The sequence below is a fragment of the Schistosoma haematobium genome, chromosome 7, assembly GCF_000699445.3.
Source record: "Schistosoma haematobium chromosome 7, whole genome shotgun sequence".
Taxonomy (NCBI): domain Eukaryota; kingdom Metazoa; phylum Platyhelminthes; class Trematoda; order Strigeidida; family Schistosomatidae; genus Schistosoma; species Schistosoma haematobium.
In genome coordinates, this window is record NC_067202.1 from 7975880 (window position 1) to 7989648 (window position 13769).

The 13769-nt window shown below is 33.1% G+C and overlaps 1 protein-coding gene across 1 annotated transcript in view; it reads left to right on the forward strand.

Annotated features, from left to right (window-relative positions):
• The window catches only part of ADCY5 (Adenylate cyclase type 5), a 94907-nt gene that overhangs the window by 44031 nt on the left and 37107 nt on the right, over positions 1-13769 (forward strand). Inside the window, exons 12-15 of the mRNA XM_051217910.1 lie at positions 1343-1438; positions 4061-4656; positions 7293-7458; positions 12331-12936. Of these exons, the coding sequence (XP_051064345.1) occupies positions 1343-1438; positions 4061-4656; positions 7293-7458; positions 12331-12936 (1464 nt within the window). The remainder of the gene's footprint in view (positions 1-1342; positions 1439-4060; positions 4657-7292; positions 7459-12330; positions 12937-13769) is intronic.

Sequence of the window (13769 nt, forward strand, 5' to 3'; positions counted from 1 at the left end):
AGTCTTGTCTTTCACAAAACTTTTAACTAACTGAATTGTAGAGTTGTGACTATTTAAATAGGATTTTTTTGATCAATAGTAGGAGAAAGTTAGAGGTGGTCAAACCAAGACGTGGCATCAGTCATTGAAGTCACTAACTTCTGGTCTGAGCTATGTTAGTAGATGCACACTTCTTGGTTGGAGTCCGTGAGACTATCGTGACCAATGGTTGGAAACTCTGGGTGACATGGCTCAAAATCGACCACAATGGCGTCAGTGTATACACTCTTTTTCTTCCCTTATACCATGAGATTAAAATTACTTCATACCTTTCTTTCTACGAACCAATTCTTTCTTTCCTTTATCTCTTCTTTTTATCTATTACTACCATTGAAGTAACGAGTTCTATTAATTTGGTCTTGATCTTGTTATACTAATGAAGTATGGCAACCTGGACCGATGCATATATGTTTCTGGTTCTACGTTGTAGATGGTTGACGGACTAACTTTAGATCAATAGGAGCCAGCCTCCAACTCTTCTAAAGTTAATCTTCGTTACATTTTCATTTGTGATTTCAGAATAAAGATTTTCAAGTTGTTTAGTTTTTTCGTATTTAATCTTCATCACTATTTCATATATAAAAAAACTATTAATAGTTGAGTTGCACTGGACAATCGTTTTGTCTAATCTTATGGTTCCTCAGTAATTTGCATACCGCACTGTCTTGCTGTAAATTGATCTTTAAATCCGACGACAAGATCTATTTACCTTTAAATCTTTGAAATAATGAAACATAACTGTTCATATTTCGAATTTCAGCACTTTTGTGGCATTATTTAGTAGTATTATCGATAAAATTTTTATCACGGGACGTTTTATAGTTTACACCACAAAGTGGAACTAGCTATAAAGCCATTAGGAACCAGAATTTCAATCATATTGGTCGTGCTACTGTCAACCACCAATACTATTAAGAGACAGTTACAAAGTACTGCGAAGTAATTGAAGTTAAATATACAAATCATTGGATCCTCCAGCTCATCAATTTAAAAAGTAAGTACACTTCATGAAACCTGAATGTTCTGGATTCGATTATCATTGGGTTTTTCAGTTCTCACACCCTCAAGAAGTGTCGTTCTAAAGTAAAGCAGCCATCCAACTCTTTCCCGATTTCTAATAATTGTCTTCGTAAACTTCGGACATTGTTGATCTCAACCTGTTACACCTTACTATGTTTTATTACTATTATTGTCATTGTTTGTAGATCGATTTCGCACTGTATGTTTAGGCAACGTTATCCATGAGTTAGTACTTTTATTTTTCTGTTTCTTTCCTCTTTTGTTGTTGTTTTTACAATTATAGAAACTTAATTTACTGTGTTGTACTTCACCAACTATATGGGCTCTATTACTATGGTTAACGGTGATCGTAGTAACTGTTACCACATCATTGAACATGGTATGTCTCAAGTGTTTTCAGGTGATATTGTTATTATTAATGTTTTCAAACAATGATTATCGTAACAGGTTTGATAACCTGTGGATTGTTATGTTTACTTGTGTGTGTACGAAAAATCAGAACAATACACTCATCGAAATATTTTTTTTCATGAAACATTTCTATTAAATTATCCGGTTTAAATAGATATTCAGTGCTATAAAGTTCTGAAAATAGAAGGAAACAAATGTTTTGTATTTTCCATCTTCTCCGATAACTTTCTAGCGCACGAAAATTTGGTTCGTTGTGAAGACCAATTTTCTTCACATGCTAAATAAAACTGAAAAACTAGAGTCAATCCAAAGCAACATAGAGCACAACACAAATATGCATAGATTCAAGTTACTACACAACATTATTACAGTGAGGTGAAATTATCAAAATAAATGCTGGGGTAGTAAAAGTACTGAGAGTATCATCTGTAGTAAACAAGATCAGACATAAAAAAAAATATGATTTGAGAAAAGTAAATGCTAGTCAACATTTTCAGTCATTGGTTATGATTATCTTTCGAGTTCCAAACAGGCAGTTATCACCTATGTCCAGGGTCAATCCAACAGTCTATGGCTTTATGAACTAATACCACATCATGATTTGGCACTCTGTAACTTTGTACTAACCTACTTTAAGTCAGCAAGCATAGCTTATTAAGGTAGGCGGTAGTTGAAGATACGTAAAATATGTCCTAACCATTTCAGTCGATGTAGATTCACTACCTCACAAACTGATTTTCTACCTTTAATTAGTACTCTGCGTCTAATCTCAGAAGAGAGACTTAAGATGTCCCTAAACTAAGATTGTTTACTCTTGTTGTTTTCTAAATGAACCTTTTATTGAATACAATGATAACATTAAAACTATCGTCATGTTTTCACAGATTTTCTTGTTAAATAATTAAACATATTTTAATTAGTCTTTTCATGCATTGAATGAAATGACTTTCATTTTCATCGATCGACCTTGCTCGATATATGTATCTTGCAGATTCATACTCATCAACGAGTTGTACCCGCAATCATAAGATTACTAATACTCGCTTGTGAATTCGAACCTGCACAACCCAACCTCACGGTCTGAGTCGTTACGATTAAACTATTCTGACCACAAGTGACATACTGTACAATCGTTTCTATATTTTCTTAACATATGTATTCGTTCATTTAATAATCAATTGATATACTAGGTCGTTAACTAAGTGCTGGTAAATTTTAAGTATCTAAACTATAGATTTATATAGGCCACACTAAAAAAGTAGGTTGAAAATAATTGGCAGATCAAACTATAAAAGTTAATGATTTACTTAATAAATCCAAGAAATTCGAAAAGCAGATGGTTTTGACTATGAAAGAATGAGGAATCAGAAATGCCACAGATCAAGGACTTGTTACTGTCACTGCTATGCACCTTTTTCTAATCTGTATCTTGATAAAACTCCATGCCTGGAAATTTCGAGATATCTTAGAATCAAATTGTCAATATACACAGCTTTTTAACAGAATGGAGCTTTCTTTTCCCCAAAAGATTACTGTATACTTCAATCGCCGAAAATATCAAGAAAAAGACATTCTTCGCGGAATTGATCTTGAGAATTATTAATATGCGATTGTTTTGCACATTGTCATTCTTGAATATCTGAATGCTTGATTCTTACTTCTAACTGCTTTCAAGATCCTCGGAAACATTTATTTGAATCTTAGACGGCAGACTAAAGACGGAAAGTATGAAAAGAAATTTTACCTCCAACGTCAGTCAAAGTATAGATTTATTTTTTTTATTTAAACGTGTAAACATTGGTACAAGGAAACACCAAATAAATATGCGCCACACAGATCTCATTCGATATGTGTGAGGGCTGTGATACTGTGCGAGTGCCCGAACCGAAGCAGGTGGTTTTCTTAGAGGGCCACACCCGGAGCCTTCGACCTGAAGGTCTGATCCACAAGACAGTGGAGCGACGTAAGGAGATGCGGTCCCATGGTTGCCGGTGACCAACGATTGGTTCATACGCTATTTGTTGCTTCAAGATACTGGAGCCCATGTGCACCATTCGTTTGGAATCAGGGTTTTCCAACTCTCCTAGATGGACTCCCCATGTCCATCAACCCGGTTAAAGCGCCTGATATTCGCTTTTCGTCCTCTCAATTTCGCAAACAACACCCATGGTGCGAAAAGTCAATGAGTAGTACTTCCTTGGCAGTGGTTATATGCACGCGGCCATGTGTGAGCGTTTGGAGAGGGAGAGCTGACTGTCCTCTCTCTCGGTCATACCAGGGCATATGGGGGCTATAGAATATAAAGATATTTGTAAGCTCATGAGCAATCTTGATATTCTGGAAAACATAATGTAATTATTAGCAACATCGATAATTGCCCGATTTCTAAAATGACATAATCCTTTGTTTTTGTAGAACTTCCTAAAAAGTTTTGTGTTAAACACTCGCTAAACAAAATATTTTTCATGCTATTTATTCAGTTTCTAAAAACTTATCTAAGAAATTTCCAAAGGCTTCCAATCATTTATTTTTGTTTATAATCCATTTTTTCTCTAATTTCACTCCTGTTTATTTTTCTTTTATAAAACAGTTTCTGTGCAGTTCAGTTAATGAAGTGAATTATATCAATGAACCTTACAGTTATAGAGATTTTGTTAATATACCATATGAACAGTATCAATTTCATTCATTCAATAATAATCTTTCCATTACGTCTCTATTAATAAATTATAATTTTAAAGGAAACATCTTTTCACAATCACCGTCATCATCGTCATCATCATCATCATTGTTATACAACATGTTTACTAATTCACCAGTGAATACTATAACTAACACTTCTTCGATTTCTTCTCGTAGTAATAGTAATAATTTTAACAGAGGTTATGGATATCACAGTTTCTTTGATGATCATTTCATTATAATTGGTTGTTTATCAATCCTTATCTCAACTATATTCACATCTGCTGCTTTGTATAGAATAAATACAAAAAAAGTAATATTAACTAATCTACATCATAGTGAACATATGATAATGAATGAAATGAATATGAAATACATGATTATTACACCACAATTAACACGTTTCTTAATTGGTTTAATGATATTCATTTTACATATTATCATCATTTTATGGACTGTTAATTATAATGGATTATTTTATATATTACAATGGAATTATGAAAAGTGAGTTGTTTTTAGTTTTCGATGGTTAAAAGAAGAATAATTTGTTATTATTTTGATTGAGATCATGAACCGATTGATGTTAGACCACCTTTGAAAACCCGGATGCACTGGACGACCGTTTCGTCCTATTGTGGGACTCCTCAGCAGTGCACGTCTACGGTCCCGCTCGCGGGATTCGAACCCAGGGCCTTCGGTCTCGCGCGCGAACGCTTAACCAACTGGACCACTGAGCCAGCATCCAATGGTGATAATGACTATGGGTTGTTGTTGTTTTCTTTCTTTTGCTTTACAAAGCAAACTTTCCAAATATATGTATATATATTGAATGAATTACTTGGTAATTTAACTAATGTTGAAATAAATGAGAGAATTTGTATCTCTGATGAATAAGTTCACTGTTGTCACGTTTCTTGACCTGAATAGTTTATTGTTGTCACAATTAATTGATCACTGGGTGGTGATGAATGTCATGCGTGTCTAGTCCTTATTAGTGCAGATCGAATGCTATCGGTCATGTTGCAATGTGGCCACCAGTCTAGGTGACTCGACACTGCGGGCACTATATATTGAGATTAGATGGTAGTTGGAGGTAGTCGACAGGAAACCCTGGACCCGGGTTTCGTGCTACTTGGCACTCGTTTATTGTTGTGTTGGGCAACACCATCTGAGCCTATTTCAAGTGAAGTGAGGATTTTAGAACGATTCCACATAGTGCTAAGGTTTTATTTTCGATAATCTTGTTTGTGACTGATTGTCTTCGTAAACTTTTTTTGGTTAACTTACTTTCTTCGTGTAGATCGATACAATTGATTTACTTCGATCTGACTATTCAATATAAATTGAACTGAATGCCATTCTTTAAAAACGTCTCGGATTTAGAATGGACCCTGATAATTTTGGTCCAGAACGATGATGATTCGTTAGCCGAAGGCAGTGTAATAAACTAGTAATACAAAAAATTAACATTCATTCTCCTCCATTTTTCGATCATTTAGACAACTCATTTTATTTTCCGGTTATTGTTCCCTATATGTAAAAATAACGAATTCTGTATACTAGTGATGATACTCTTTAAATATTGATTGCTATTTGGGTATCGTCATAGAAAACAAAGTGAATATTTCGACACGAGTTAGTACCACGAAAATGGTATGTAAACAAGAAATCAGTCTCGATTTGGAAAGTTTTTGACCATAAATTCCCTTCCGTTTTTCGGAATCAGACATTCTGTTCTGGAGAATAGATGATGTGTAGCTAGCCGTGAAATACAGGACTCTCGTTTTGTCCTGTTCAGGACTTGTCAACCGTCAACCATCTGCGTTCCCTTTTTGATGTTCGTTTCGGGACAGGGACCCTGTTCCCCTAGCAACAAACGACAACTCGTTGTCCTTTGATCTGCCTATTCCGGATAAATAAAAAAATATTCAACATGTATCTGGACACAGTGAATAACGTGTTAGTATCGGGGATGAGAAGTGTTTGATTCGAACCTTAATCCAATCGTCAACATTAGGATTTAAGAATATCCAACTAACTGTTTCCAAATAAGACGAAACACTTGTTATGGATTTTACTACTAATCTTTATACAACTTTACTAAAATCCTGTGACTATATAAAATTATTGAGGCAGTCCTCACAAGATGTATATAGACTAACAAAGATTGGCCACAATTTCATAATGAATATCAATAACGGGATAATTCAGACTCTTACTAATAATGATTTAAGATTTTACATTAAAATCAGGATATGTTGGAATTATAAAAAAATTAAGATCCGGTAAATTCAGTCCATCTATAACATCAATATCGTATTAATTTCTTTTAATTCCAATTTTAAATTGTTTAATGTATTAGAATTTGCCAATACCACCTTAGAGTATTTATCTCCATGACGAGTTTGTCATTTGTGTGTGAATAAAATGTTAATTGTGTTTATCTATACAATGAATACAGTTCATTCATCATGAATTCCCCCCATATTGTTTTTAAATAAATAACAAACTGTAGCAAAACAAATAACATATCGTTTTCTTTATTAAAGACATTAACCTTTTCTTGATCCAGTTAGTCGTAGCTTTATATCACTAAGGGAAATAGAATTGGTTATACATTGACTGAAATGCTGACTCACTTTTGAAGGTTATTCGCTCTTCTCCATGACCTGTATGTTCTTTGTCCGATCCCTGGTGCGATCATCGATTTGTTTATGATTTCTGTACTAGGACAAAACAATTATTCATTGCCTTCTAGTTTTCAAAGGTTGTCTGTTATACAAAACCATACGTTGACTATAAGACAATCAACCAATCAATCACATATAACATAATTCCCAACGGAGAAATATTTGATTTCTATATTTGGCCACTATACTGTACCAATGCCTTGTTAAAACTAATCTTGTTTAATATCAAATGATTGACTAAAGCCGATCAGTAGGAAATCCTGATAATCATCTGTAATATAAAACAAAATGCTTTATCAATGAATTCATTAATTTATTGAATATGTGCTTACAATATTGTTATTTGTTACTATTCCATGTTATATTGTATGCTATACTTAAGTAGTATTTCATATTGTATATATATATATAATGATTGTTATTCTTATCTATGCATTTATTTCTATATAGACATGCTAGTAATCATCTATTTCAAGGAACATCCATTCAACAGAATTTGTTTATTCCGAATTTTGTACAAAGTTTATTTGCTCAATTCAGCTTCTTATTATTAGCTATTCTATTACCGCGAAGTTTAGAATATCAATGTAGATTAATGCATCAATGGAAAATGAAAGTATGTTACAAATATTATAGGAGGGTTTTCTTTCTTTTTTTCAAATGTTTGATGACAATTTTGTCTTTTGCATATAAAATATTTTGAATTGTACATATAAAAATAGATAGTCAGATGTTGTTATAGAAGTATAAGTTCGGTTGTCATATTTTAGTCGATTTCGACATCATGAGAAGATATTTTAGAAGTCACCTGTGAAGGAAACTTAATTTGGGATGTTCTGGATGAATTTGAATGTGTGATCATTAAATCTATGGAACAGCTACTTGCAAGCTGTCCACACAGCCTTTTTGAGCGTAGTTTTTGATGTCACCATTTTGTAATTTTCAGACAATTTTTTATGTAAATCTGTGGGGTAAGGTGAGGTGTACTGTTTTTTCTCACTGATCTTTTCCAAAAACCTCATCGCGTTATAGTAAAGAAATATCTCCAGAGTTACTGAATGTTTTAGGGAGACATGTTACTGTCATCATATATAAATACATTTAACAATGTGAATCTGCCTTCGGAGCTAAAGTCTCTGCTTTTACAGTTGTTATACTTCACATGACGTTGGTGGGGTAGTAGGACCTAAGGGATAAAAGATCTAGTTATGATAACTCAATTTGGTTTTTGCGATATACATGTCTAAATACTGACTTAGAAATGGTCTTGAGAAAAATATCAGATTGATTAGTTTTTGTATGGGTTGTTTGAATCTACCCATTGATGTTTGGGACGGTAATTGATCAGTCTCTTATTGGCATATGTGCATTCTATGCGCATCGCCTCAAAACTGCCTTGAGTCACTAGCATTATTGGCAAAGATGGAGGGATGCAGATCCATCCAGATGACAAGTATCAGATAGGACGAAACCGTCGTCCTGTGTTCTACTGACAGTCATCATCATCTTTGTATATAACAATATCAGATTGTTTTTTCGGTTTCTTGCATACATATAGGTTTGGTTTGTTCATTATAAAAATTTCGTCGTCAAAATAAAAGTGGACAGAACTGTAGTTTGGTTGCCTAATTTTAAACTGTGAAGTTACTGATATGTAAGGAGATTATCAATGGTTTTGATGGTGAACACATTTTGGCTGCCAAAACACTAAATAGAATGACGATTGATGGGTTGTGCGCTTTCATACTATATGCTTAACTGACAATTAGTGAAAAAATCGAATTATCAACATAAGTTTCCAAGTGAACTAGCATCAAAGATAGGCAACTGTTCAACAAAAAATATGACATGCTTACATGCAAAATGTTGGTCACAAAATTTTACATGATTCGAAGTTATTTGGGATATAGGTGACAAGTAAAGAATTCTGATGTTTTTAAGTTTAGGAATTAACTTTCTGTCACTCTCTTCGCACCAATAATAATTTACTGAGTTGTTCTCTGAGTTTTAGTATTTGTTCATGGACATCTCATCATCGTTGTTTTACAAATAATGTGATCCTTTCTTGTGGTGTATGAGGATTCATTCGACGCCACTGTGTACTTTAAGAATGATTAGAATAAAATAATGGGTTAGTGTGACATAACAGCCAGATGTGTTTTTTTCTGGAAGAGACTAGTACTAACCTGATATAGCAGTGTTTCAGTATGCATATACTACTTGAACGAAATCAACCAATAGTAAACAACTGTTTTACAATTAGGTTCATAAATTATTGCGAATTGTTCAATTTGAATATAATTTACATCACAGATTGACTTTAACAAGACACCTATTGATTAAACATTACATATCTGGTGATTTTCTCCTAACGTCCTTAGTTTTTTGATGGATATTTAGTTTTATCTCTGGTGAAATTACAGATTTTCTGACCCTTCAAAAGACGAAATGATCGCGATATCTTCTGATCAGTATGAACAGTGGTCATTGTTCAATAATACATAATTTCACATATTCAATTTTTAATGAGTTAATATTTCTGTAAATGATTTTATTCTTTGGTTTTAACAAAAATGCTTGTATATCCTTTTTCGCTTTCGTTTTTCCGTGTTTTTTCTCATGAATGATAAATGGTAGTCATTTAACAAACTGAAAGGGGTATATCTAGGACATTTTACTTCATCCATACTCAATCACTTGTGTAAAGTTCTAGTTGATAATCTCTGTCAAATGGGAATAGTATGAGTAAATCTTCAATATATTTGCTATTGAATGTCGTGTCATTCAACCAATTTCGTTCTAGATAATAGGCGTACTTAACATACACTTGTATTGGATAGTATATATCATAATGTTAGAGTTTTTGTATAATCTACAGACATGTATACGTTTTTATTTTATAGTTGTTTATAGTTTCCGGTGAATTGGTGAGTGAGTTGTAGAAAGAAATTTAATGCTTAAATATAAAAATTTGTTGAGAAAATGTAAATAGTAGTTGTCACAGGAAACTTATTTTCTCTTCTCGTCCTGTTATATAATGGGTTATGTGATTTGTAGAGATTAATTACAAATTCTTGACTGTGTTCTATTCTCGTCAACATATGTCCGATGTCAAATTTCATTCTTCGAGATGGAAGGTATGCATAGGATACAAGTTTACGATGATAGGTGTATACATGAAGAGTGTTTAGCCGATAGTATAACTATCAATTTGATGAAATACACACATGATGTTTGATAACTGTGTGAAATGCATTTTTCAAAGAACATTGTAGTTAGGAAATGTGATACGCTTCAGTCATTCAGTCAGCCATAACGTAGGAACAGCCATATCTATGCATCGGTCCAAGTTGCCATACTTTATTAGAACAACAAGATGAACATCAAATTCATAGAAGTAGTTACTTCAATATATATATATATATATATATATATATATATATATATATATATATATATATATATATATATATAAGAAAGATTGCATATAAATATATAGTACAGGACGAAAGAATTGGTTCGTAGAAGGAAAGGTACAAAGTAATTTTAATCTCATGGGTTAAGGGAAGACAAAGAGTGTATACACCAATGCCTTTGTGATTGATTCTGAGCCATGTCATCCAGAGTCTTCAGCCATTGGTTACGATAGTCACGCTGACCCCAATCAAGTAGTCTGCATCTACCAAAATGGCTCAGACTAGATCCCCTAACTTTCTTTCAGTCGTCTCCAACACTAGGCAACATTATGCTTCGTGGTAATCGGTGTTCAGACAAGCCTAACACGTGGCCCAACCATCTTACTCGATAATGATTTATACCATCATTCTCTAATACCCTGCGTCTAACTTCACTGTTACTTTCCCGGTGATCCCAGAAGATGCGAGCTATATTTCTGTGAAACGCTTGCTCAACTCTTGCCTCCATTAGTGTGCTATCCTGACATTAGTCTATTCATGACCATGACATGATCATCAGTCTATAAAGTTATTACCATCTGGAATGAGTCGTTTGAGAAAAATGTAAACTTCTATATTGGGATTGGGGTATCAATGGTCAAGTTCCGCTACAATGTTACTAATCTATTCATTCTCTAACTTCATCCACTTGTTACGTTCTAAAGTAATTCCATATTTCCCACTCTTCAGTCTTTTTCATTCCATTTTAATCCATACTTCTTATGTTTAGTTTACCGGTATCATTAAAATTGTTATTAATTCCATTATATTTTCATCTTGTTTCTTTTTCACTAATCTACTGTGTATAAAGTGTAGTAACTTAAGTCGGTATATGCTTCTATCAGGTGTTACAATATTTATTACTGACTAACTAACTTTAATATCGTTTTCTACAGGTTAAACAGTTATCAGACACACACAGTTATTTACTTGTCAATAGACGTAGGCAGTCTAGTTCGATAAATTAATATATAAATATTCTCCATTCCATCAATTACCCTGTCTACAGTTAAAAATATAAATATGTATCTGTTTAAAGCTGTTAATTTTTCTCATCCCACATGTTATTTTATAAATGAATGACTTTCAGCATAATTTATAACGAAATGACGCAGAGTAATATCGGTTTAATGATTGTTGGCAATTATGAAAACCAGCATTATATAGTATTTCACGTTTCTTCTTGATATAAACAAAGTTACGTAACCTGGCATTGTATATGGTGAAGTTGACCTCCTTTTACACACATAAAAACGTTGTTAATAACTCCATTTTTAGTTGTAGTATTCATCTTCAGTTGATATAGGTTGATGTTCTGTGGTGTGTGCTACTGATTTCGACAGATATAATTAGTATGTATCATCAAGCGAAAGTGAAATGCCTGGCAGCATAAGGTTAAGAAGATCGACGAAAAGAGAACGAGAACAGAGAATGATTATTATGGAAGCGAAGAAACAATGAAGTCTGAGACTATTAACTGATATTTTGCAAATGAAGTATTTACTGTATGGTTCTCAGATTGTACTAAGTGATTCTGTAATTTTGTGTTCAAATATATTCGATTGTCCCCACTTGTGTTCTCTTTCACTACAGTACCATTCAAAATCAAGTAGAATATTTGGAAACTTATGTCATTTGAATATGAGAATTTCCTTCCACTTACAACCGTACTAAGGATTGAAAATAAATCGATATTATTTCGTCTTCTAAGCGTTACTTTTATGTCTCTGAATGGTATACATTTTCAACTTAAACTAGTTTACAAATATCCTGAGTTCGATCATCTATGCAGAGCTATTGATTTCCACTACTGAAGAGCATTCCATGCTAAAATGAAACAACTGTCCAGTTATACCTGATTCTCAATCACATTCCAATTGAGGGTAATGCTTAACGAATAATGTCTCTAAGTTAATCTCATAAACTCAATCAAATTGCGTTTTTTGTACTAACGTGATAACGATTATTATTATTAATAATTACTATTATCATTATTACTTATTATTATTATTGTTAATTATTAATTCATGTAGAGTCAATCTACTTTAGAGAAGTTATCATTGACAAGCTCAGCATTGGCTCGTCTACTAGTTTCTATTGTACCACGCTTTGTGATAGCCAAAATATCAAGTCCAGAGAGGGCAATAGAAATCTACAGTAAATCTCATCAGAATATCGGTTTAGTTTTAATTAATTTTATTGTAATTCCATCAAAACCATTAGTAACACAACAACAAAAACAATCAGCTGATTCATCTCATAACAGTACTGCATCGACAACAATGAATAATTCAGGATCCAAGTCAAAAACACAAATAAACAATGAAGAGCCAACAGAGATCGCTGATCGAGTACGTTTATTAAATCGTGTTATTCATTTGGTTGATTCACTTGCTCTTGGACAACAACAGCAAACCACGGCAGGAGAAAATACCATGAATGAACGAGAAAGTAACAATAGTAATACTTTAAATAAAAATGCAAAGGATGATGAAAAACTATTTTCGTCATTATTATCGTCGTCATCATCATCATCAACACCTTCACAGGCTGTATCATCTAAATTGAATCTAGTTAAAGTTTATGCAGGAGGAACAATGGTTGGATATGCAGCTGGACTTGGAACACTTGAAGATTCTGTAAGTAAACTGATTTTCAAATAGATTTTTATTTTAACAGAAAATTAATATTTAATTGATGATATGCATGTGTTTTGTAATGCTTGAAATATACTCTGATTTGATGATTTCTTTATTGTGTGAAGTTAAATTGTAATGTGTTGGTGGTGGAAATTAGTCAATACGAAACCCTACTCTATCTAGGTTTCGTACTTTTTAAAGTTAGTTCACAAGGCGCACCTATAGTCTTCAGGGAACTGGTTTCCTGTGGCATATTCGTTTCGGCATCACTCAGGTACACAATTTAGTTACAGAACTGTTATTGTGCCTAAAGTATGAAAAATCAGAACAGCACATATAAGTAAACTATTGTTTTCAATTAGATTGTCACCAGGCTTTGAGTTACATGGCTATATGAAAATATTCAACCAGTCGAGGCAATTTATGAGTAAAAGATCACAATGAAATGGATTTCATAACTACACATAGTACGTGAAAAGTACAAATTGATAAAAAGAAACAGGTGTACTATTAGTACTGATAACAATAATAAAATGTTAAGAAATTCTGGTCAATAGTTTAACATAGGAAGTGGATCAAACTTACACAGATGGACTTTAAAATAATAGTCATAAAACATTTCGAAACTACGCTATAAGATTGTGTAAGTAATTAGATAGTGAAAAACATAAAGGAAAGGGGATGAGGAACGATAGACAAATACAGGATGTGAAAAAATTTGTTTATTAAGTCATATCCAACCAAGGAAGGGGTCGCGATGTCATGAATTCTCTTCTGGACACATGAATTAAACTTTGAATCCCTAAAGCTTCTGTTATGTACTATGTTGTTTG